This window comes from Neovison vison, chromosome 12, assembly GCF_020171115.1.
Source record: "Neovison vison isolate M4711 chromosome 12, ASM_NN_V1, whole genome shotgun sequence".
In the NCBI taxonomy this organism is placed as follows: Eukaryota; Metazoa; Chordata; class Mammalia; order Carnivora; family Mustelidae; genus Neogale; species Neogale vison.
Genome location: NC_058102.1, coordinates 26346956 through 26372342, shown reverse-complemented (window position 1 = coordinate 26372342; position 25387 = coordinate 26346956). Strand labels below are relative to the sequence as shown.

Sequence of the window (25387 nt, the reverse complement as noted above, 5' to 3'; positions counted from 1 at the left end):
TTGTGTTCGCACATCTCCCGTCCTGCACATACCATTGTCCAGGCAGACAGCAGAAGTACCAGAGGCCATGCTAAGCTGGACAGCACGTTCAAAGCCCCTGCTTATGTGTTTGCTGGGGCTCCATTGGCCAACACAGCCCATAGTCAAGCCCAGCATCAGTGGGGTAGGAATATGGTCTGCCTACTCCCGTGGGAGACGATGCAAAGAGGACAAAGTGTAGGGATGGGTCCTTCCAGTACAGGAGAGACTGAAGAACTGGACACAACAATCCAGTCTACCTCAACAAGGAAAAGAACTATCCATCCACCAAGAAGTAAATAGTGTATATGATAAGGGTTCCCACAGAGGCAGGGGAGGATTCCATGGGGGCACATAAAGAACATCTAACCCATCTTCAAAGTGAGGCAAGTTTTGCTGCAGGAAGGAATGTCTAAGCTGAACCTGAGGCCCGAGCAGATTTCAGCCAGGTAAAGCCAAGCCAGGTGACTGGCTGAGGGAACAGGTGCACCAAGGCTGGGGGCTGCAGGAGCTCCTGGTCTGGTGGTCAGTGTGCATGGAGCATACAGCCTTGGGGTGGGGGGTTGGGGGGGGAGCTGTTGAGAAAGTGGCATGGCTACAGGAGCCGTGGAGGACTGGTCCCATAAGCCGTGTAAAGAATTTCCATTTTATTGGAAGGACTTTGGGGAGCTATTGCAGAGCTTTGATTAGAAGAATGACCAGATCGGTTGTGTGTTTTAGAATAAGCATTCTGGTGAAGATGGATTGCAGGGGACCTGCTGGTTGCTGGAGGACCTCTTAAAAGGTGACTGTAAACCAGCAAGAGATGGGGAACTGGTCAGAGGGTTGATAGTAGCGATGGGAAGATCTCAAGAGCTCAAGACTCAGGACTCCCAATTCAAGAGCTCTTTGGGAGATAGAATTGACAGAATTTGGCAGTTAATTAGATTCCCCCTTGAGTTTGACACAGTCAGAATAGGGTTATAAAATGAAAAATAAAATATCAAGGTGGCCACAGCTATTGGTTTTTTGGGAATATGTGTTCTTTCTCCCTGATCTAAGTCCTCATAAAGACAATAAAGAAGTGCCACCCAAGGGATAGATTCCTACCGTCCCACGCATTGGAGTAGGCATTAGATTGGAGCCCAAAGGATGAACCCGGAAGTCAGAGGGGGAGGACTTGGGAGTGATGTCAGAGCTGAGTGTCAGAGGGCGCTGTGGGGTGAGTTCCTGCTCTTTTCCCAGCAACACAGTGACCTTGGTGTTGAGATGGTGGAGGAAGGAGTGAACAGTGTCATTACTGAGCAGGAATGTTTGGGAGGCACGGTAATGCTGGGGGTGACTTCCGCTCTGGCGGAGGGGAGTCCAGCCAAGGAGGAAGAGTACAGGGCCTGGAGTCAGCTTGCTTGGGATTGAACCCAGGTTTCTTTGTGACCTGCAGGTTTCTTTTCTTCATGTGCCGGTCTCCTCTTCCATAAAGTAGGGTTAATAATACCTTAGAGGGGGGCTGAGAAGATTAAATCAGACATGCACAAAAAGACCTGGACACATAGTGCCGGAGTCCTAGTTAGCACTCAAGCAATGCTAGCTCTGGTGATGGTGGAAGCCCAGAGGAGGGACCTGTGGCTTGTAACCAAGGCTGGGGCAGGCTTCACAGAGGAGGTGGCATTAAAATTAGGCCTTGACCAAAATTAGTACAGGAGACAACGGGTGTTGGCGAGCATGCAGAGAAAGGGGAACCCTCTTGCACTGTTGGTGGGAACGCAGGCTGGTGCAGTCACTCTGGAAAACAGTGTGGAGGTTCCTCAAAAAGCTAAAAATAGAACTACCCTACGATCCAGCAACTGCACTACTAAGTATTTACCCAAAGGACGCGAAAATACAGATCCAAAGGAATGCATGCCCCCTGGTGTTTATAGCAGCGTTGTCAACAATAGCCAAACTCCGGAGAGATCCCCAATGTCCCTTGACTGCTGAATGGATAAAGATGTGACAGACAGACACAGACAGACAGACAGACACACACACACACACACACACACACACACAGGGGAATATTACTCAGCCATCAAAAAGAATGAATTCTTGCCATTTGCAAAGACAAGGACAGAGCTAGAATGTATTTTGCTAAGCGAAATAAGTTAATCAGAGAAAGATGAATACCATCTGATTTCACTCCTACGTGGAATTTAAGAAACAAAATGGATGAACATTCACGAGGGAGATAAAAAGACGGAAACAAATCATGAGAGACTCAATGATAGAGAACGAGCAGGGTTGACGGAGGGGGAAGGGGTGGTTTGGATGGGGGATGGGTTTGGAGAAGGGCCATCCTGACAAGCACTGGGTATTATGTGTAAATGATGAACCAGTGAACTCTACTCCTGAACCAACACTGAGCTGGATGTCAACTATCTAGATTGTAAATTAAAAAAAAAAAAAAAAAAAAAAAAAAAGATTAAACAAAAAATGAGGCCCTGAAGCCCAAGGGAACAGGGAGCAGAAGGCATCTTAGAGGATCCGGGACAGGGAGCGGTCTTCTGAGGGAGTGACAGGCTGGATAGTAGCCCTAGAAGCCAGAGAGCATGGGGGGTTGGGGGGGGACCAGGGTGTGAAGGGCCCTGAGTGTGGACTGCATATTAGGGGGTTCCGGAGACCCATGAAACGGTTTTCAGCAGAGGACAGCATCATCTTTGTGTTTTAAAAAGATCATCCTGGGGCACCTGGGTGGCTCACCCAGGTGCGGCTCAGTGGGTTAAGCCTCTGCCTTCGGCTCAGGTCATGATCTCAGGGTCCTGGGATCGAGCCCCGAATCGGGCTCTCTGCTCAGCAAGGAGCCTGCTTCCTCCTCTCTCTCTGCCTGCCTCTCTGCCTACTTGTGATCTCTGTCTGTCCAATAAATAAAAAAAAATCTTTAAAAAAAATAAAAAATAATAAAAAGATCATCCTGGTGGCAGGGTCCAGCACTACCCCAAGCATCAGCTTCATCAGACTCCCCAGCCGCATACCTTCCCGGCTCCACTGTCCTGCGGCATGTCTGTCTCATAACCAACAAGCTTAACTCCCGTCTCCTCCTGAGTCATCCACTTGGCCGCTCCTTCTCCAGCTTTCATGCACTTTCCACCTGTCCCAGCACCACCATGGGGCTCCGCTTGCTCTGGTCCCGGTCACATAAGGGAATCGGGGCTGGTCCTCTTCAGAAAACGGGCTGTGCAGGAAAGGCCAGGCTTCTTTTCTGTCCCACCCTGTCATGCCCCACTCTGCACAGGGACTGTGTAGGGTCAGGCTGCTAACCAGCAGGCACATGAACTAAAGGGTGTCTTAGTGCCTCTGGAGGATTCGTGTAAGCCTGACACTCGCCCATATTCTTCTGCAGGTTTCTTCCATATAGACACGTGGAAAACCTTTGAGCAGCCCCCACCAGCTGCTGCTGGTAGATCATTCCTTGACCTGGCCTGACAACCGGGCTCTCTGGCTAGACCCACAGTCAGCCTTCCTGAAGGACTGGGAGTACCAGAGGGGATTTTGAATACAAGAGAGAAAAACAGAAATGTGACTGCTAAACGAATTTGTCCCCAGTAGCCTGGAGTAACAAATAAACAAGCAAGAAAGAGTTACAGGATTGGCTTACGGCCCTATCCAGGTCCTGACACCGCTGTCCTGTTGGGTCCGCCTGCCCTCGCTCCTCCAAGAGACATTCTGTCCTCAAGCCTCCCCGGCCAGTTTTTGACTCTAAGGGCCATAAGCTGGGACTGCTCAAAAACTCGACCGAGGTAACCCTTGGGGCACGGCAACCCACAAGCACACTCTTGCGAGGTCGGCATTCCCGCGGCCGGGTCTGACCTCCTGGGCGGTGGACAGTGCGCGACAGAGATGCCCACTGAGGGCTTTCCGTAGAGGAGCCCCTGGGGTGTGCCCACAGACCCTTCAGGACACAGTCGCAGTGCGCCTCCTCCGAGAAGCCTGCCCCGACTCCAGGCCCACTCTTCGTGGGTGGGTGGGGGGACGTGCTCACTCTACACCAGACACTGTGCCCTGCGTCCCCGTGCCCTGTGTCCTGTACACATAGTCCTCCTGCTGCCCTGTGAAGTCTGTACTAGGACCATCCCCACGTGAGGGAGGAGGAAACTGCCTCAGGTTGTATGTTCCTTTCCCATTACTGCGGTAACAAAGGATCACAACCTTAGTGACTTAGAACATCAGACATTTATTGCCTTACAGTTCTGGAAGTCAGAAGTCGGCAGTGGGTTTCCCTGGGCCACCATCGAGGTGATGAAAGGATGATGTTTCCTCTGGAGGCCAGAGGGAGAATTCCTGTCCTTGTCTTTTCTAGCTTCTGGGGGAGACTGCCCACCTTAGCCCATGGCTGCTTCTTGTGTCTTCCAAGTCGGCAACATAGTCCCTCACATCTCTCGGGCTCTGACATCTGTTTCCATCGTCATGTCCCCTTCTCTGACTCTGACCTTCCTGCCTCTGCTCGATCCACCTGTGACTACTTTGGGTCCGCACTGATCATCCAAGACAATTTCCCCATCTTGAGATCCTTAATCTGAAAAGTCCTTTTAGCTGTGCAGGGAAACATATGCCCAGGTCCCAGGGATGGAGATGTGGGTGTCTTTGAGGGTTCCATTGATGTCGGGTCACACAGGTAGCAGAACCTAGCTCAATCTCCAGAGTCAGTGCCTTCACCTACCACTGCAGGGAAAGGGAAGGGGAACAAGGAAGGGATATTGTCCCTGTGGCAGTAGAGGGAAGAGCTAGGTCTAAAAAGACCCTTGGTGGATGACTGGCTATGCCTAACAAAGACAACAGGACTCAGAGCCTACCTGACTTGTAGAAAGCCTTCCACCTTCAAAGTGTGAGCATCCATGCTTTCAGTTAGCAAGTATCTGTCCAGAACCTAATGTGTGGCCGCCGCTGTTCTAAGCACTAGGATTCTGCCACAGAGAACGGCACAGCCGTAAGTCTTTGCCCTCAGAAGTAGGTCCTTCTGACGGAGTGTTGCCTTCCTAAGGCTGCCCTAGCCTAGGACCACAATGTAAGGGCTTACAACACCACAGATGCATTCCCTCACCTAGAAATCCAAAATTGAGGGCTCAAGGAGGGAGAGCTCCCTCTCCTTTCCCAACCTTAGGGGGTTCCTGGTGTTTCCTGGCTCTCTCATAACGCGGTCTTTTCCTCTTTGTGTCTCCAGACCTCCCCCCACTTTCTCTTTTCCAGGCGCCGGTCACTGGGTACCTTAAATCCAGGAGGCTCTCCTCTTGGAATCCTTGCATTACATCTTCACAGACCCTCCTTCCAAGTCAGGTCACCTTCTGAGGTTCTGGGTGGATGTGAATGTTGAGGGAACGTGGTTCAACTCACCACACGAGGGAAGAGGGATCGTGTGAGCATGAAGAAAGAGAGAGCATGTCAGATGGTGATCAGTGTTCTGAAGAAAAATACAGCCGAGGACAGGGGTAGGGGGCTCCTGGCTGGAGGCACCAGAGGTTGCCGTTGGAACCTGAGTGGTCCCCGAAGGCCTCACTGGAAGGACGTGTCTGAGCCAAGACTTGAGCTGGAGATGTCCCCCTTCGTGGGTACGGCCACTGCCAGCCAAGTGGCCAAGAAGAGAGTTTCAGACAGGTTGTTCTCATTCTGTGTTTGCTCCCCCTCTCCTCCTGATCTGGGGTGTGTCCTCGTGCTTGCAGCCTGGACAGTGACCCTCCTTGATGGTCCAGTGCCATGCGAATGGCAGCGATCATGGTTACCATGGGATCTGGCGGCCACCTCTCCTTCTTGGGTGAGGACCCCAGTGTGCCGACTAATTGTGTAGAAGCAAGTAGGACAACTGTCTGTAGGGTGGAAACAGTGAGGAGTAAAGAGGAATTTGATTCTGGACCTTGGGGCAGTCCTGAACTACCCTGGCCGAGGCCCAGCCCATGCATCCAGGTTATCGAGAATGCTGAAAGGGATTTGGGGGCCTTCTCACAGTGGAGGGGGGTCCCAGGTGAACCCAGATCCCCTGGGTTCTCCTTTATCACCTCCGCTGTCAGGAGCTGTGAACAGTTCCTACTCCTTTCAAAGCGGAAGGTGGAGAGGGATGAAATCATCGAGGGGCACAGCTCTTGGTACCCTGAGAGCTGACAGAGGTCGACGCAGGGAGAGGGCTCACTTTACTCAGAAGCCAGTTTTATTTGGAAGTGCTGGCCGCCGAGGTCCAAAGAAACTGCTTACCCACACCATCTCTTTAATTGATGTTCTCTGACTTGGAACAAGGACCATTAGGAACGCCCCTTTTAGTAAATACATGTTTTAATGGAATAGATTTTTTTTTTTTTTGAAATGACCTTATCTCAGGCAGCAGGCACTTTCATAAGTACGTATTGATTGGCTTTTAAAAATTCCTCAAATGTTTTCACTTGTCTCTGTGACCTAGAAGATGTCCTGTTCCCAGCACCTTCTCCAGCTTCAAACACAATGTTCCCATTTTCTTTGGAAGCCTTCCAGGTGGCCTTTCATGGTTTTGCTTTTGTAATGTTTTGTAAAGCTGAGGTGCTTATGTTTGGCTGTATAGAGAGGGGACCGTTTTTGATAGGCCCAATGAGGCCTTCGGTATTTGTCCCAGGAAGAGGGGCCACCTGCGTTCCCAGTGGGGAAATGGAGGCCCAGAGTGGCAAAGGCATGTGGGGGCAGAGCAGCTTTGAGTCCAGATCTTCTTGACTCAAAAGGCACCCTTTTCCCATGTTTATTTCCACGTTATGTATTTTTAAAAACCCTCCCTTAAATTCTTCAGCTCGTGGTTTGTGTTTGGAAGTAAAAAAAAAAAAAAAATGCCAGCTTCAGTAAACTCATCACCCACAAAAGAACCACATGGGGTGCAGGCTACAGATCCCTTTTGTGTGAGGGTTTCAGTCTGCAAATGTGTCTTATGTGTGCTAAATAGCTCTGAGTTTTAAGACAAAGGCTGGTTTTCCACCAGGCCAGTTAACAGGCCAGCCCAGTGAACAAAAATCAATGAAACAACTTATGCCGGTATCATGGAGACATAGTCAAGAATTTTAGTCACTTTAAAATTGAATTCTTAATTCAGTGCGGCTAACGCTTGTTGCATTCGGGCTGTGGGTCAGGCCCTGAACGAGGCCCTTGGGGAAAAGCGACGAATGAGGCTCTGCCCCGGAGAAGCTCACAGGTTAGGGCGGCAAGCGTCCACCAAGCCAATACTGTCCGTACACTGCGGAAAGGGCTCCTAGGCGGTGCTCGAGGCTGGGGAGATCCTAGACAGCCCTTTCGTCTTGGGAGGAAGGCACATTGTGATTGAGAATCCTCCAAGAAGCCTTGAACTGGGGCTGCCTCCTTATGGAGGAAAGGTACGCTGCATGTTGACCCGGCACATGTGAGTGATGCCGGAGGGCTGTCCCGGATCCCTGCCTCGTCATTACCATTTTGTGTTTGCGTAGCTTAATGTCATCCAAATGCTTGCGTGAAGTCTGTTTCACTTGCCCGAGTAATAAGTATCACAACAATGACTACTCTATACTGAGGCAGTATTGTAAGCCTCAATTGAATAGATGCACATTTTGCTAACAATCCCATGAGGTAGAAACCATTAATATCTGCATTTCTGCAGGTGGATAGCCCGAGACACAGAGGGGGCACATGACTTGCCACGACACTGGTGTGTATCTGGCAGAAACATTCTCCCCTCTGTGTGCTAGCTAGTCTGTCCTTTAGTCAATTCCTCGCAGAGAACAGAGTTCCAAGCTTTAAGTGGAAAATGCTGTTCCTTCTCCCTGGAATGCTGTTCCTGTTATTCTTGATGTGACTTGATGGTTTTCATCCTAGACCTCTGAACTAAAATGTCACCTTTCCTGGCCAATCTGAAGTAATTCCTCTGTGCCACGTTCTTGGTTTCTGCAGAAGACCTACCTTAATTTAAAATTATTTTAAATTACTGTTTATTTTCTCGCTGGAATGTAAACTCATTAGTAGGGGAATTCTAATGGGTTGATACATTAATGTGTCCACAGTGCCAACTATGGTCTCTGGTGTCTGGTGGGTGCTCAGTAAATATTTGTGGTGCAAATGCCAAATACAGCACTAGGTCCGGGGGGGGGGCCAAGGTGAATGAGGTGGGTCTTTCCCTTGGGGGACCTGCTGTCTAGTGGGAGAGACAGGCTATCAGCGGTGAATGTGATGTGCTGTATACACCTGGAGCACATGTAAGGTGCCACAGGAACACAGCGGAGAGAGCTACTGCTTTGCCTGGAGCTTGGGCAGACATCATGGAGGAAGTGACTTTGAACTCGCTTAGAACAAGGAACACCATTTCATCAAGTATACTGCAGGCTCAAGGGCATTCTGGGGGCTGTGGGAGCAGCATATGCTAGGGACAGCCAGGGGTGTTTGCATTGCACATGTTAATCAAATAGACAGACTCATCAATCCACAGTTGCCTAGGGATTAGTTTGGAGAAGAAGGCAGGAGCTAGATACTAGTGCCAGGGTAGAGACATGACCGTGGAAATGTGTGTTCTAGGCTCCTGGTCATAAAAGACCCATAGGAAGAGGAGTTTGATGCTGGCAAAAGAGTGCCATTGAAGGTTATTTTAAGTAGGAAGTGCTATGATCAGTTCTGTGCTTGAGAATGACCTAGATGTCTGTCTGGAGGCTGATTGGAGGCACTAGAGTTGGGAAGGTAGGAGCCCAGCTACAAGGTGATGGATGAGGGTAGAATGTAGGCGATAATATAGAGGAATGCTTAGAATTAATAGGTCATTACCAGCTGAATCCGAGAGTTGAGAAAAAAAGCCAAGGAAGACCCAAATTTTCTAATTTGATCCACTGTTTGAATTACTGTTCATTGGCCAAGTTCAGGCAATATTTCCCAGTGTGCATGATGAGAACTTCTAAAAAGTTGGAAGATGTTGCATCATTCATTCCTGTCTTGGAAAGTTACAAAGCACCCCAGTATAGCCAAGGCTCTGAGAAGTCCTGCAGCAGAGAGATTAGTTTAATTTTATTTACCCAGTGTCTCCCAAACCTCTTAACAAGGACCCTACTTTAGATACCTCCAGAACAACCCAAAGAACACTGGTTTTCTGAGAAGTGACTAAAACCTATATTTCCCGATATGGCCCATGCTCGAGGAGGACCTGTTGACTTTTATCTTGGCATTTGTGATGCCATTATCCTGGGAAGTCCTTGGAAACTTTGAAGAATTTGGCACAGGAGTAAAGACTGCTGAGGTTCACACCGGGCCACCTGACCACTCTGCCTTAGAGTTTTGTCATCCTTGCAGGGGAGCCGATAATAATAATGTCTACTTCCTGAGGTGGTTGTGAGGGTCAGTGAGTTGCTTTCTGGGAAGCCCCAGGAGCAGTGCCTAGCCTGCAGGAAGAGCTCAGTAAGTGTTAGGTTCTGTGTGAGGCCATAGAGGCGTATAAATGAGACCACAGATGTAGGAAATGGCACTGCTTGGTTTTCATGTCTCAGGCACTCGGCTTGCTAACCCCGTGACCTTGGGAAAGCAATATGGTGCCTTCTGCACCTCAGTTGCCCCCATCTGTAAAGCAGGGCCAATGATTGCTCTTACTTCATAGGTTTGTTATGAAGACTAAATGAATCACATTACATGAAAGGTGGCCCTAGCATGTGAGATGGTTTCATTGGTTTTTTTTTTAAAAGGTCTTCTAAATTGCTTCTGGAAGTAGCATAATTTGATCATGTAGATTACCTTTTGGCTGGAGGTCCAATTTTTCAGTGATGGAGGTCCAATTTTTCAGCTTCCCCAGCACTTATTTGGATCTGGTGTTTTGGTGTTCCCCTTTCCTGACTATGGGGGCCTGGATTCAGTGTGTAGTTTGCCCCGGGGGGCCATCCTATTCTCTTCTATTTGGTCGAGTTTGGTTTTTTCATCTCTTGGACTGATGATGTCAATAAGAGCCCCCATATTTTGGGACTATCTAGCTCTTCCTCTGTGCCTTTCCTAAAAATGCAGGCATCTGCTTGAAATCCCTTAGCAGAAGACCTTGGGATGCTCTTGGAGCCAAACCTTCCCCCCAGTATGGACACAGCCTCCTGCTCCCTGAGAGAGAGGCTGGATCGTTTTCTTGTTAAAAGTTTTCTGATATGATATCAGTATAGAATCTTTGGAATAGGTCACACCAACCCCACATTCAAGCCAATTATCTGGTATTTAGTTATCAGGGACTGTCTGCTTTTGGTGAACAATTAGATTAAGGGATGCTGCTGAAAGTCAAGCGGCAGGAGGTAGAAGTTACATTTCTGAGTTCAGAGTTTGCATTTCAGGGTTCTATTTCAGAGTGAGCTTTTTAAGGATGGAGGCAGGGAAGATGCCTCCTCCCCCACCATGCCTGTTCAGGCACCTGTGGGTTCTGAGTGGGAAGTTTGAGGTTCACCTGATTCCCCTGGGGGCTGCTAGAGGACGGACAGGGTCCTAGGCTGTCTCCAGTAGAAGGGCCATGACACTGTGCTGTGGATTTTGACATTCGGAGTGAATGTCCAGGACCCAGCAGAGACTCAGGTGTGGTAGATCCTTGGGGACAGGCAGAAGCCCTCCAGGGGTTTCCATGTATTTTTGCCAATGTTGTTATTAGCAGCTTACATTTTCTCTCAGCAAGAGTGAGTGTGATAATGTTGAAGTCGTGCAAGTTATGGGATATTTTATGTGTTGATGTGGGATTTTTTTTTTCTTTTTTTGATTAGAAGAAGGAGGCTAAAGTCCTAGGAAAGGGATCACCCTAGGGAGGGGCTGCTGGCAAGGTGTCTAGTTGGTACCATCCAAGCCCTGGAGCCCTCTCTGAACTGAGGCCAGGATACTGTACCCTGTGGGGCACAAGAAAAAATTCCCTATTTAATTCTGTTAGGATTTGGGGCAATTTTTGCATGGTAATAAGCTTTGGGTTGCTCTTTGGGCTTCTCAAAAGGGAAGTGTTAACTCAGAGATTGTAAACGATGACGTGTTCTGGTGTGCTGCTGACCTAGCTGGACAGTCATAACTCCGAGAGTAGGTGAGAAAAGGCCTCCATGGTCCCAGGGTGTCAAATACTAATGACAGAGGCGCTCACTCACGTGCCAAAATTCACCTTTATCCTAGTTTTTCAGGGCTCTGATATCTGTCACTTAACTTTTAAAACTCATATTTACAAACATTCTGGTAAGTAATTTCAGTGACACCTGAATTGTGGGTCTGAAGCTTTTTGCTTATTGTAGTATTGATTATACTGCTTCATTTGGTGACTAGAGAAAAGTAGCCTTCCATTTATTTTTATATTATTTTACAAGTTTTTACCAGCAGTCATGTATGTGACATTTACCTTGGTAGCTGAGATGTTGTGCTAAGGACCAATAGCCTCTCACTGAATGAGAAAAAAGAGAGAGAGAGAGATTTTCTGGCCTGATAGAGTCAGATTCCAAGGTTCCCCAGCCCACAGGCATTTTATCTGCCTGGGAACTTTAGGTCCTTTTTTTCTTTTTTTCAGAGGTGGGTCTCCCTGTTCTTTATGTTGGCATGAAGACAATTAATAATTTAAATCCTACCCATTAAAAAACCAGAAATAATGTATAAATATAATAGTGTAGTAATAAATTTAAAAGTCGATCCAGCTGGGCAGTGTTCCCAGACTACCAGCTGAGCAAAAATACAAACCCGTAAGGTAGGAGAAAACTCTTATACAATGCAAATGGCCGCAGTCATATTGTTTACTGCTACTCTTTATTGCAAATGTACAGCCTAGAAGTTACATTATGGATGAATAGGTTTTGTGGGCTAAACCGGGGACCTAATCACTGTTTATAACATTATTTCTGTGGGGAGAAAGATGTAGTCCATATTACAGACAGATGGGTAACAAGCAAAATGGGGGGGCACAATAGGTTTGTAAATTGGGGGACTCCTGGGATTTTAACCTGTAGATGGATGTTTTGTGTTCAGGGCTAGGGATAGATGGAAAATCAGAGGCCTCTCAGAATCGCCCCATCCCCCTCAAGTCCTTGCTGTCCTTTCAACCTCTAGACTCTGCCTGACTTTCTCTAATGTCAGTCCCCGGGGTGCTCATCCTGGAGCAGCCCCACCCTCCCCCACCCCTATGGAGGCCCCAGGAAGCCAGCAGGCACCCTGAATGTCTTTACCCTTTCACACCTTATTAAGTGGGTAGTTAAGGTTCATAGGAGGCCACGCAGATGGGTGACCAAGTGGGTGGCTCTGTAGGCAGATTTCTGACGCTTGTGGCTGTGTTGCGTTGGCACGTTATCTCACTTCTCCAAGCCTCTATTTCATGCCTTAAGAAGGAGGTGGTTGGGAGGACTAACGTGGGAGGGCCGCCTGTAAGCATGCGGGCCAGTACCTGGGATGGGATGGGGTTCTCTCCTCATAGGTGCTTTCTGGGCAAGTTTCTCACTGATATTTGAGTTTAGACAGATTTCCATGAACTTGGGAAGCAAACCCGTATTTTAAAAGTACTTTCTGGATTCTGAACAGCAAACCTAGAAACAAGTGCCTGGGACTTTTCTGTTCAAGAGTTGAAGCCTGGATGGGTTTTGAACATAGTTTTGTCATGAGTTGTGGGGAGATGGAGGGGGTGGTCCATGCACGCATATAGTTGAGTGGGCAACGGCGAAGTCTGTTATTGTTTTGTTTTGTTTTTGTTTGTTTCTTGTTTTTTTTTTTTTTCCAAAGTTTTTATTCACTTATTTGACAGAGAAGACACAGCGAGAGAGGGAACACAAGCAGGGGGGTGGGAGAGGGAGAAGCAGACTTCTGACTGAGCAGAGAGCCTGATGCAGGGCTCCATCCCAGGACCCTGGGATCGTGACCTGAGCCAAAGGCAGAGGATTAACAACGGAACCACCCAGGTGCTCCTCTGTTATTGTTTTGAATAGATGAAGCTTTACAGCAGATTTCATAGAAACTAATCAGACTAAGCCTTCTTAACTAGTTTTTTTTCACTAAGGTGGTTCCACATACTGTGTTTTTCACCTAAGGAAAATGGTTTTCTGTTTTAAAAAAATTTTTTGGTTTGGGTTTAATTTTGTTTTGTGTTCTTCAGTGTTTCCTGATTTGCAAACAGGCAAATGTCTACATATTGGCCTTATGGTGTAGGCATGAGATCAGATGGAAATAAGGACTGGAAAAAGAGAACAGTGACTGGGAGTCTTAGGGCTTCCGGGGAGACCCTCAGTAGAGGATGGGGCCTGAGCGGTAACACAGAGGAAGGGAAGCAAATGTGTCATTTGCCTGCCATGCCCAGTCTAATCCAAATCCCATTGTCCCCTTATCTGTCGCCTGAAGAAATTGAAATGAAGCCACTTAAGAGATCAGCCTACCTGAGAGCACGTCACTGAAGATCAGCCTCACCGAGAGCTGTGTCTGACTGCGAGGTTTTAATTTCATTTGGGACGTCTGGGTGGCTCAGTTGGTTAAGCAGCTGCCTTCGGCTCAGGTCATGATCCCAGCGTCCTGGGATCGAGTCCCACATCGGGCTCCTTGCTCGGCAGGGAGCCTGCTTCTCCCTCTGCCTGCCATTCTGTCTGCCTGTGCTCGTTCTCTCCCCCCTCTCTCTCTGATAAAAAAAAAAAATCTTAATTTCATTTGGGCAAAGGTTTAAGTGTCTACACCACCTGACCATTGCTTTTGTGATACATAGGAGGGGATAATTTCAAAATAACTGCTTTTATTTTATTCAAATGTGGGGGCTATAAGATCTCCCGCTCCTGAAGAAATGTGAATGTGTGGGTAACACGCTGTCATGAAGGTTTTATAATCTGCAATATTGGAGAAGTAATAAGATGTTGTTGTTGGTTGACCATCTGGTTGTACATTCTTGGTGTCACGGTTTGCTATTTCATTTTTTAAAATTTATTATTTTTACTGGCGAGAAGCAAGTAACGGGAGTTTAGAAATTTCAGAGGTGTTTTAGAAGTAAGAAATTTATGTTAGTTGCTTAACATGGTTAGATTTTGTTTCTACCTTGTACAAAATGGGAAGTAAAAGGTTGGCTATATATTTTTTCTCCCCCACCCCCAAAGATAAACTGGAAACTCCTAATCTCTTTCCTCTCTGGCCCCAGATTGGAACTTTGAGCTTCTATTAAAAACAGTCTCTTTGTCATAAGGAAGAGTCAGACATAAATTAGAAGAAAATTTTGGAAAGAAAAAGCATGCACAGAAAGGACCTATAGAAATTTCATATTTCATCCGTCCATTCAGAAATATTTATTGAGACCCCAGTATTTGCATATCGTGCTGCCAGACCCTGAGGGATTTGTCGAAGAAATCTTAAAGTCATTCTCCCTTCCTTTGAGGAGCTTAGCGCTTACTTGGGGGTGGGGGGGGGAGATGACAGCGACATATGAAACAGTTAAGTTGTAATTCAACACAGCATATGATTAAATACCAAAATGTGTAGTTCCGACAAGAAATGCTATAGGAGTTCAGCAAGGAGGGGTGATAACTCAGGGGCACTACTGTGTTCTGCCTACAAATTGGCACACTACAGCACTATTTGTATGAAATATCTTACACTTGTTTTTTTGGCAGCCTTAGGCCTTGACTTCCAGGCAGCATTAAGAGCCCACGACAATATTTGTACTCCAGTCTCCCCAGAACTGGCTTTTTGTTGTTTTGTTTTCAAACAGACAGAGCCTTAGACAAACCAGAGTGCCCAGGAGAGGCTGGGACTTTTGACAGTCATAACCCTTTTCCAATATAGAATAAGAAACCGGCTCCGTCATCCTGTTTTTCAATCCAGCCACACTTATCCCTCGGTGGCAAATGCTCCCTGATACCGACAGGCCGTTTAATTTGAACTTAATGTCCATGACGGACGAGCTAGCCATCAAGGGTCGGATGAATTGATGGCTTTGGAAAAGTGCTGATGAAAATCCCCATGGTCAGGACATTGGAGAAGGAGCCCACACAGACGTAGGGGAGTTTGGACGCAGATGTGCTCCCAGCAAACAGGGTTCCCCAACCCTTGCTCAAAGTACTGTGCTCGAGGATGATGCTTAATGAAACTCACTGGCTTCCTGTTCTATTTTTGTCATATTCAAATGAGCACAGAGCTCAGAGATGAAGCCATGGGGCCTACATTTGTACAAATTTAAAAAGGAGAGGAGAAGAAGAAGAGGAAGTAAAATACTTATGAAGTCTGATGCCCTTTCAGGGACCACATCCCGCCCCTCTCCGACCCTTGGAGGGACAGATGAATGCCTTTATCACTTGCCGGCTTTTCGATCTTGTGATTCATGAATTTTCCATTTCTTTTCAAACTCACGGTTGCTGGGTCTCCTCAACCCCTCCATTTTAACCTCAGGCCTTGAGGAGGCGTAGATAACAAGGATGTTCTGGTCTCTTGATATTATCCAATGGAATAGTTGTGGAGTTCAAGGCTTTTGAGCATAACACAGCCCTTGCTGTTCCTTCTTTTTGTCAGGTTGCTGGCCCTTCTGGTGAGGCAGGAGCTCCCAAGTGAGCGTGACCTAGAGTGGCCGAGACAGCCAGCAAAAGAGTACACCCCACCCTACCCCCCCCTTAGCTCCTGGTCGTGTTTATTAGAGGACTTGGCCCCAACCACAGCTTAAGATTTATTTGGGACATCCTCTGCGCTGACAGACTTGGGAAAGTGGCCCTGGAAAGTGTACACCCATATCTTTCGATATAATTGGGTGTCTGTCTAAATAAATGCTTTGTAGCAGATGGTTATAGAATGGCTTATCACATTCTTGGGAAGACTCTGCCCTCGAAATATTTATATTTAATTCTCAGACTACAAAGCACAAGATGGCCTTATTAGTGTCTTAATAACAGAAAGATTCCCACAATAGGTTGATATATCTGGGAATGAGCCCCAGACCTAAAATTTATATAATATGTAAACCATTTCTTGGACTTGTCCTTTGCACCCAGGTTTTTCTCGAAGGGAGCTCTTTAATTTTAGAATCCACGAGAGGATGTGCTTTGGGTGTGTTTAATGATGTCATCCCGAGAGAGGCCACAGGAACCAAAGTTCAGCATGTTTTCTGCATTGGTTTTCTGCTTGTAGACATGATGGAAAAAATGCTCTGCTCTGGTCCCATTGCTTTTCATGGTTTTAGCATCACGTTCCCATTCTCGCTCAGAATCAATAACCCTCTGCACAGAGCCTGCCGTTCTGTACTGAAGCCAAGTCTGAGATATTTTAACTAATGCATGTGTGGGGTTGCTGTTTTGTTGCCTTTTCCTTTTTTGGATAGGTGTACTTTTAAAGAAGATTGTGTACACCCAGAGAACCATGAAAACTGGCTGGATATTTCGTCGGGAGCTAAAAAGTGCCCTCAAATTAACCTATTTCGAAGCAGTAAAGATAAGGTAAGAGGAAAGATTATAATTTGTCTCTGTTGTCTCATTTTGCACAATTGATGCTAACTTCCTTCTGTGTGTGAAATATCTTCTAGCATTAAAGAAGCTTATTAGGAGAGTCCGTTCCTTTAGTTACTAATACTGAATGCCTGGCAGATGCCGTACTCTGGGCGAGATGCTAGAGAAATAGCAGAGAACAGACAGATGGTGAGCCTGCCCTCATGGAGTCTGTTGTCTTGTAGAGCTGAAGACTACCCTCATTCATTGAATTTAAAGAAAAAAAAGAATTATTAATGTAGTAGAAAAATGTATTGTTTAAAAAAAAAGGAAGAAAGTGCAGATTCATGGTCAAAAAGATTACTTAAATGTGACTTAAGGGTAGAATGTTATTTTATGGTCCTTCCCCTAATTCATGCAGGCTTCTCCTGGTAACTGTCTTATATACATGGCTTTAAGCAGTACTGGGAGAGAGGGCAAGAAACCACCATGGCCAGTGAATATTGCAAGTGTGGTCCCTTGGAAATCCAGTGGGCTCTTGTTATGGCCATACCACCATTGGCAGTCCCTCCACCCTGTCACTGGCCAAGAGAAAGGACGCAATGAGAAGCATATGATTCAAACATCTCGTTCACGCACGGTCCATGCCCTACGGGAATATGGAATTCCTGCCTTGTAATTTCAGCAGTGCTGTAAGGAGACATTTTCTCCCTAATTATAGTTCTTGTATTATGAATAATTGTACAGAATCCCCATCAGCAGCCAGTTGACCTGTCTGTCGAGCTTGCTCTGTTTTATTTGAATGCCACATTAACAAGGAAATGGGCCACTTTCTCTTTTCCCGTACACTTTGCCATTTCAAATAGCAAGAACCATACCACTTAAGATGATTTAACATTTAATAAAGGAGAGCCAGAGCATTTAATGAGTGATAAATAATAAAAGAATAAAGCTTTCAAGTCATAACTGATCAGAACTTACGGATTTAAAGTTATTTGGCTGTTACCACTTTCTATTGTCTTCCGGCAGGTTGGGGTTGGGGGGGAGGCCGTGAAAAAAGAACTTTCAACGCCTTCATCCAAAACTCCACCAGCCCTGAGTCAGACTGAAAAAATTGTGTGAAGAACATGCTTAGGTATCTCAGCATAGGTGTGGTCAAATTTTTCTCTTATCAGTCTGAAAAATAGCTAACTTTGGTTCTGATAGAGAATGATTAAAAAAAAATGATGTTTGAATACACCCAGGGCTCTGATAAATGGTTAAGATTATGCAAGATTTTTTAAAATCATTTTGAAAATTTTAAGGGTGCTACTTCAGCTCAGGGTAGTAAGAGAAATTAGCTTGTTTATTGTATGAAAGATGCTGCTTACGCAATTTGCTTACCAATCTTTGGGTTCGCTGGTATAAATTAATCACCCTTTCTATCTAGTTTGGAACATTGCAAAAAATATTTACCACCCAGACAACCACTAGTGCTTTCTTCTCTACCCAAATCCCACTGTGGTTTACCCAAATCCCTATAGAAGCTTCCCACACAACCATTACCTCGCTCTCCAGCTACCATTGCTCTCAAGGTAAAGGAGATAAGAATATAGTAATCTGAGTAAAGTTCATTTTTGAAACCAACTTTGGACTGATTATTTTAATAACATTGATAAGACATGTGATGCCATCTCTTAGTCATATTGTCTGAAAATATTTCCTACTCTTGTGGTCATCTGTGACATACCCGAAAGTTCCAGATCTTTGTTGATTTAAGTAATACCGGACTCTGATCTACAGAGATGGCTGTCTATAGCTTGGGTCAAAGAGTGTTGGCTACCTGCCCATCATATGCCTAGTAACATTCTAGTAGCTTTCTGAGTCCAGAAAGACCCTGATATAATGCAGAGCCTCTGCTTCCAAGAAGCATCATCTCTTTACACAAATCAATTAGAAGATTGTATATCCTCATCCTCATTACAGAATCGGCATTAACAAGAAATAATTGGAGCAATTCCAGTTGGCTTGGAGGGATTTCGTGAGGTTTTGTTGAGCAAAAACAGCAAGATGCAGAAAAGTATGTGTAGCATGATCTTGTATTGATCAAAAACTCAATATATGCTATTGATATATATAGCATATATGATATGCTATTGATATAGCATGATCTACTGTATATGTTTATGTCTCTATATAATTATTTGCGCATGAAGAAAAAATATGAACGAATTCTTACTAGGTCATAAAAATGGGCTCTCCTGATGGCGGGACTGATGATGTGGTGAGAGGGAAGGCTGAGACAAGTGGAAAAAAAAAAAGAAAAATGAAATTCTCACATACACAAACACAAAAAGGATGTGTGACAGCCCATTTTTGCATTATGCAAAATCATTTGTTTACCTATTAAGAGATTGTAACAATCAGTGAAAATGGCTAATACTAATAAAATCAGAAAAGACATAGAAATAGAAGTATCTCCTACAAACAACAGGACTCTTAAGGCAGAAATACCAAAAACATTCTTTTATAAATCAGATTGAAAACAAGGAATTCCACCATCACTGATGCAAAGAGCATTATTTTTAAAGTTGTGTTTGGTGCAGTAACACAAGAGACAAGTAAGATAAAGTTATGGGAAAGGAATAGATTAAAAAGTATCCCTATTTGCTCATCTGAAGTGGTTGTATATCTTCCAAATCTAAATATATTAGCTTTTAAAATTACTCTAATTAAAATAAAAGTGCTAAATGTTCAACAAACATTCAAATATCAATAACAGCAAGTGAGGTAAAGAAGTTAAGGTCAATTAATAAAAGATCCCATTCATCGACAATAACCAAAATACTCAGGCATAAACTTAAAGGGTGAGGTGTATACCCTATATTTTAAAATCACTTTCACTGGAAGATACATGTTGAAGACAGCTACCAAAAACAGAAATTTGGGCTATGCAATAGCTTGCCTTAAACAGTTCTTTCTAATGGTAATTAGTGGGGCAGTGGTCTATTGCAGCTGTTTATAACTCATGATAGGAAAACCTTACCAATAAAAAAAAAAGCATAAATAAAAATAAAAGCAAAAACACACAAAGTATTTTCTTGGAAGTTAGGAAAAAACATCTTGATTACATCCAGACACATACTACGTATCTGGGCAGTAATCTATCATAAAAATGTCATTTTTTCCTCAACCTATTTTCTAGATTTCATGTCATCCCAGTGAAGATTTGAATTAGACTTTTTCTTAAAAGTAATATAAATTTCAGCTGGAGTACTAAGAACTGGTCAAGAATATCCAAAATGTATTTTGGAAAAACAGAAATGTATTTAAGCTAGACCATTTCCATACAATTATAAACTTGTAGATAGCAACAATAACTCAACCCATGATTCTATTTAAAAGTAGGAATATAGATCGTGGGAATAGGCTACAAAGCTCAGAAATAAATGTAAAAATTGTAAGATCAGATATCATAAACTAAGAAGGAACAAAAGAATTATTTCCTAAAAGAGGCTGAGATAACAGACTTACAATATGGAAAGATAACAATTCGTATTTTACATTAAGTATAAAAATTTAAGCTAATTAAGAAATTCATAGAAAAAGGTAACCCTAAAAAACAGAAAATAGAAATGGGCATCAGATAATTGGAAGTATAATTTTCTTAGCTCTGAAGCAATGTAGTATGCATTAACAAAGGGAAAACATTCATATACTTGTCATTTCAAAATATATAACAAGAAAGATAACTAAAGCACAATTCAGGAAAACATTTGCAGCAGGCAAGATATTCATTGCAAGATATTAAATCCAGGAGAAATTAAAAAGATAAACACCAGGCCACCAAAGAGTGGACAAAAGCTTACATTCTCACAAGAGGAGGTTTAGAGAGTTAGACATAGTTAGGGGAATATGTTCAACTTCACTAGCTATCTAATAAATACAAATTAAAGTGATAAGATATGCTAACATCTGGCATTGGCAATGCCAATTAGTACAGCCTTTTTGGAGAGCAATTTGCTGTTCTGTTTCAAAAGTCATAAGTATATTCATTTTATTTGAAACACTAATTCCAGGCTTTAAATTCTGAAGAAGTAACTTGAAAGAAGCAAAAATGTAAGCATGCAGATGCCATTTCGGTAGTTTTGTAGACTGAGAAACCTGGAAATAACCACATTGTTTGGCAATAAGCAGAATGGTTAAGTAAAATAAGGTCTGCCAACCTGCTAGAATGTTGTGCAGCAAGCTCTCTGGCTCTGGGAGAATTACCAGCTAATTGACATTCAAACTCTATTTCATTTGACTCTTTGTGTCTTCATTCCCTCTCTATCCAGCTTAGTTGGGGAAGGAGCTGTCAACCTGATAAGGATTCCCAAGTCAGGTTTATTAAGCCAGGTGTCAGCTTTTTATCCCTACTTGCCTGGAACCCACACTCACACAAAAAATACCTTCAGGTCCCTGGCTACCCTCTCCTTCCACTGCACTTGAAAAAACTTGCTATTTTCAGGTCAGCTCCAACCTGGCTTCTGCTCCAGAGTTCCCTGTAACTGTTCTTGCTGAGATCACTAGCGAACTCCTTGTAGCCATTCCAGCAGACACTGTAAGTCCTCCTCTTACTTCATCTGTTGGCTGTGTTCTTGAAACCTCCTCTCCCATTGCCCTCCCTCCCTTGGCACACCCTGTCCATGCTCTCTTCCTTCTCTCTGGCCATGCCTCAGCCTCCCTTGCTGGCTTCATCTCTCCTTGACTCTAAATACTGGAGTTGTTTTAGACCCCGTTTGGACTCTTCCTATGGTTAGCTCTCTACTTTCTCTAAAGACCATTTTATCCAGTCCCTCATCTTCATATCTTATCTCTGTGTTCATTGTCTCCTTTATCTCTAGCCCAGATTGCTCCTCTGAGTTCCAGGCCCATATCTAACTTGACCTATCTCTTGATTATTACACAACTATCTTGAACTACAGGCAAACAAAATTGAAATCTTACATTTTCCACCCAAAGTCTGCCTCTCCCTTGGTGTGTCACATCTCAGTACATGGTACTTCTTTCCATCTGCTTTCCTTACCCAAATTCTCCATATCCACATGCTCTACTTCTCGTCCTGCCCCATGCTACTGCTAAAGGGTATCCTGAATCTGTCAGTTCTTTCCTTCTCTACTGTACCATCCTAGCCCAGGCTTCTATCCCATCTTGGAGATCTCTTCACACCAGATGGCCATCCAGTTTCTGAAAGGTGACATCCCCATGTTTCTGCTAGACTATAAGCTCTTCGAGGGCAGGAACCACAGCTATTTTGTTCACTAAAGCACTTAACACCTTGCACCGCCCTTGGCACATGTTAAGAGATTGATAAATAGGGAACCAATAAATGCAATGATTATGGTTACATAAAAGCTATGTGAGAATTGGAAGGAAATATGGAAAATTTGATTTCACAAGAATTTCTGATTCTGTTGTTGTAGCATTTGAATAATGAAATAAATTTAAGGCCTGTATGCATACAGGATAATATATGATCATGTGTTGAGCTGTGTGTGCATCTGGGTTGAAGGAAGCAGCATGAATGAGAGCTCAGCCATTTATTGGAGGAGAGCTAGTGGGAGTAGTCTGGGCTTCGTTGTTATGCTCTAGTCTGCTAGAGATGGTTGGGTTTCAGTCTAGTTAAGGCTGGATTATAAGAACTTTCCTTCTCTGGCAAGTTTTTATGGCTGAGAAACAGAGTGTCTTGAAAATGGAAAGATGGCACTGACCCCAGGACTAGATTAGATGTAGCAAGCTAATTCGAGGACAAGAGACAGCAGAGTTTGAAGCTGGCCATTTGGAAAGTCCAGGTGAAAGACAGAGGTATAACAGAAGATGAACGCCTCCCAGGGTGTCTGGGACTGTGGCTCTTCATCATAGCTGGCAAGTTACCACTCCCCTGCTCCCATCTTTCTAATGCTTAGCCCACCTTCCCACCAGATCCCTTTCATGCACCTGTTGCCAAAGGAGTCCACCACTGGTGTATTAATTCCTTGAATTTCCTTTTTTTCCCCAACCTTCATTTTCTTTTTTTTTTTTTAACTGAAATGCAATCACCTAACATTGTGTAAATTTAAGATGTACAATGGATTAGTTTGATACATTGATCTATTGCCATACAATTACCACTGTAACATTAACATCTCTATCCCATCACACTGCATTTACTTTTTTGTGGTGGGATAACTTTCCTCTTTCAACATGAGCACTGGCTGCCTAGTTTGTTTAGATAATTCCTTTTGGGAAGAAGTTGCTTTAGGGGAAATTTCAAAGTTTTGTCTTTGTGTCCATCTGTGTACACACACATACATATAGCCTCCTACCCCAAAACTCTGTATGTTTGCCCGCAAATGAATCCTTAATTTTAAATAGATTTCATAGGTCTCCTTCCTTAATTATAATCTAATAACAGTACCGGTAAGAAATAAAGAAATGAAAAATGTATTTTAGCACCCAGGAAATCAAGGTCCAACTTCTTAAATAAACCCTGGCCCAAACAGAAACAAATGAAAAAAAAAAATCACGTGTTTGGATGGGAATACTTAATATCACAAATATATAAGATCTCCTAAAACTGATGCATATACGTAATACAAGTCCAATTAAACTCATTGTCTCCCCACCCAGTTTGGGTAAGATAATCTTAACATTTATATGGAAGAGCGATGTCTAGGAGATGCTAAGAAAATTACAAAAATAAAGATAGAGATTTGCCTTTTCAGATGTTAAATATATTTAAAATCACAGTAGTAAAAGCTTGACATTGGGATAGAAGTAAATCAATAGATAATTGGAACAGAGCAGAATTCAGAAGTAGATTCCAGATACATGGTAATTTAGTATATGACAGAAGCAGTATTTCAGGTCAGTGAGAAAAGGACGGTATTTTTTAAGTAAGTGGTTATGACATAACTGATTAACCATCTGGATAAAAGTAAAGATGGATTCTTATCTCATACTATACATAAAAATACCTTCCAGATAGGTTATAGATAGAAGTTTAAAAAAAAAAAAAAACAAAGATGGTGGAACAGTTTTATACTTGTCTATAAGCTAAAGTTTGGGAATAACTTTAAAACCAAGACAAAACCATGATGCCATAAAAACATCGTGTGGGGTAAAAGATAACCACATGTACAAGTTGCAAGACAAAGAGATTAGGAGAAAACGTGTCAGAAATATGACAGATAAGGATTACTATCTCTACAGAGCGCTCTTGAAAACTGATAAGAAAAATACACACAGAGCAGAAAAAACTGTTCGAGAATAGGAATATGAGATTCACAGAAGGGCAAAGCAAATAGTGGGTGAAACGTCTCTTTCTTTACATCTCCGGTCTGAGAAGTTCTCCTTGTCTGGCATGTCAGAGGGTGAGTTCATGTAAGGCTCGAGGATGGATGGAGAGGGTATGGAAACAACGACGTGGTTCCTGAATCTTCTTCTTCCCCACACAGACTACAGTGACTGTGGCGGGAAGCTTCCCTCCCAGGCGCGCGGAGTGGGAGTGCGCGGTGAAGAGCGCGGACACGGGCAGGCAGCTCTGTAGGGGTAAAAGTCCACCAAGCAAGCCCTGCACCTGCAGCATTCCCACGAGAGCGACCTACAAAGGTAGGTGGACTTTTGGCTGTTTTTTTTGTTTGTTTGTTTGTAAGTGAAGAAAGCAAGAGAACCTCCTGAACACAGATGGCCCAGGAAGCAAGTTGAATGGGAGGGAGTATGTCTAGCCTCCCTCCCCCATAGACTCAGTCTTTGCCTACCTCCCGCTCTACCTCCCCCCCCCACACTTGGCTGCTCCCCTTGGCTCTCCCTCCTTCTAGGACTCCAGCATCCCCCCTCTTCCGTGTGAGTGGAGGATGACAGCAGAAGAGGGTGCTGGAGACACCCATGGGGAAAAGCTAGAGACCATTGGGCTGACCCTACCCAAAGGGCTCAGGTAATTCAGAGATCGGAAAAGCTGGGAACACCCTGGACAAGATGAGAAAATAGAACAGCTAATGTTCTATCATCTTAACATCATTGTATCCATTCAGAAAGGAAGTATTTTTCGAATATCTACTATGACCCGGGCACTGTGCTAGGTGCTGGGGATATGGTGACCGAAAGAGGCAGCTGGGGGTGGAGACAAGTAGACAACTTGTTACAGTGCAGTTGTGTGAATGCACAGAGAACCGTGGGAAGCGGAGGAAAGGGGCACCTAACTAACTGAACCTGGGCAGTGGCTGATGGAATGAGGAAATCTTCCTGGAGGATGAACAGAGGGGAGCCACAGAAAAGGGGGAAGAGTGTTCCAGGCAGAGGCCAACTATTATGATGGCTAGTAAGAGAGAAAAGCCAAAAGAGCCAAAAGAGGTTCTATGTGGTTCAGGCAAATGGGGTAGGGACAGATGGAAAGCAGAATGATAGAAAATAGACACCAAAGAAGGCACACAGTCTGGTGTAAAGAGCCATTTACAATCAATAAATTTTTGTTGAATGAATGAATGAGTGGCCACAGGTGGAGGATATCTAGAAAAGGAAAGGAGTGAGCTGTGAAAAATCAGATAGAAGAAAAGCCGCTGGGGTGATCCCGGTGGGGGGGACCGTGAGAGAGGGTGCGGAGACAGACAGGGATGGAGAGAAGTGGACAGATTCCAGAGATAGCTAGGAGTTATTGTGGACACACTCATGAATCTCCGTGGGCAAGAAAGACGAGAAGTAGGGTCACATCTTTGGTACAGGCCTCCTAACATGGGACAAGATCATGATGGAATGAAGTTTTGGGGTGAGAGCTGGTGTTACTCAGTTAATCCCAAATCTCTCCGAAGGGAATTTAGTGCACCAGACGAAAGCCCCAAACTTAAAAAAATGCCTCTCAGCCTCTGGGCTCTTGGTGACTGTTTGGGATCAGATAGCTTGGAAAATGATTCCAGTTCTCCATTTTTCTTTGTTTACACTATGCAGCCTTTGTGATACGCTTCTAGTTAAATTTGGTCGTTATAATGCAGATCTTACGCATATATAAAATCTGTTTTTCAAGTATTTGCGATCACCTTGTAAAGCTCTTTGGTTGCATT

At 44.4% G+C, this 25387-nt stretch overlaps 1 protein-coding gene across 2 annotated transcripts in view; it reads left to right on the top strand.

The window, feature by feature from the left end:
- PLXNC1 (plexin C1) overlaps positions 1-25387 on the top strand; it is a 143892-nt gene that overhangs the window by 38494 nt on the left and 80011 nt on the right. For both annotated transcript variants that reach the window (XM_044228116.1, XM_044228117.1), the window contains exons 5-6: positions 16229-16343; positions 23789-23942. In XM_044228116.1, the coding sequence (XP_044084051.1) occupies positions 16229-16343; positions 23789-23942 (269 nt within the window). The remainder of the gene's footprint in view (positions 1-16228; positions 16344-23788; positions 23943-25387) is intronic.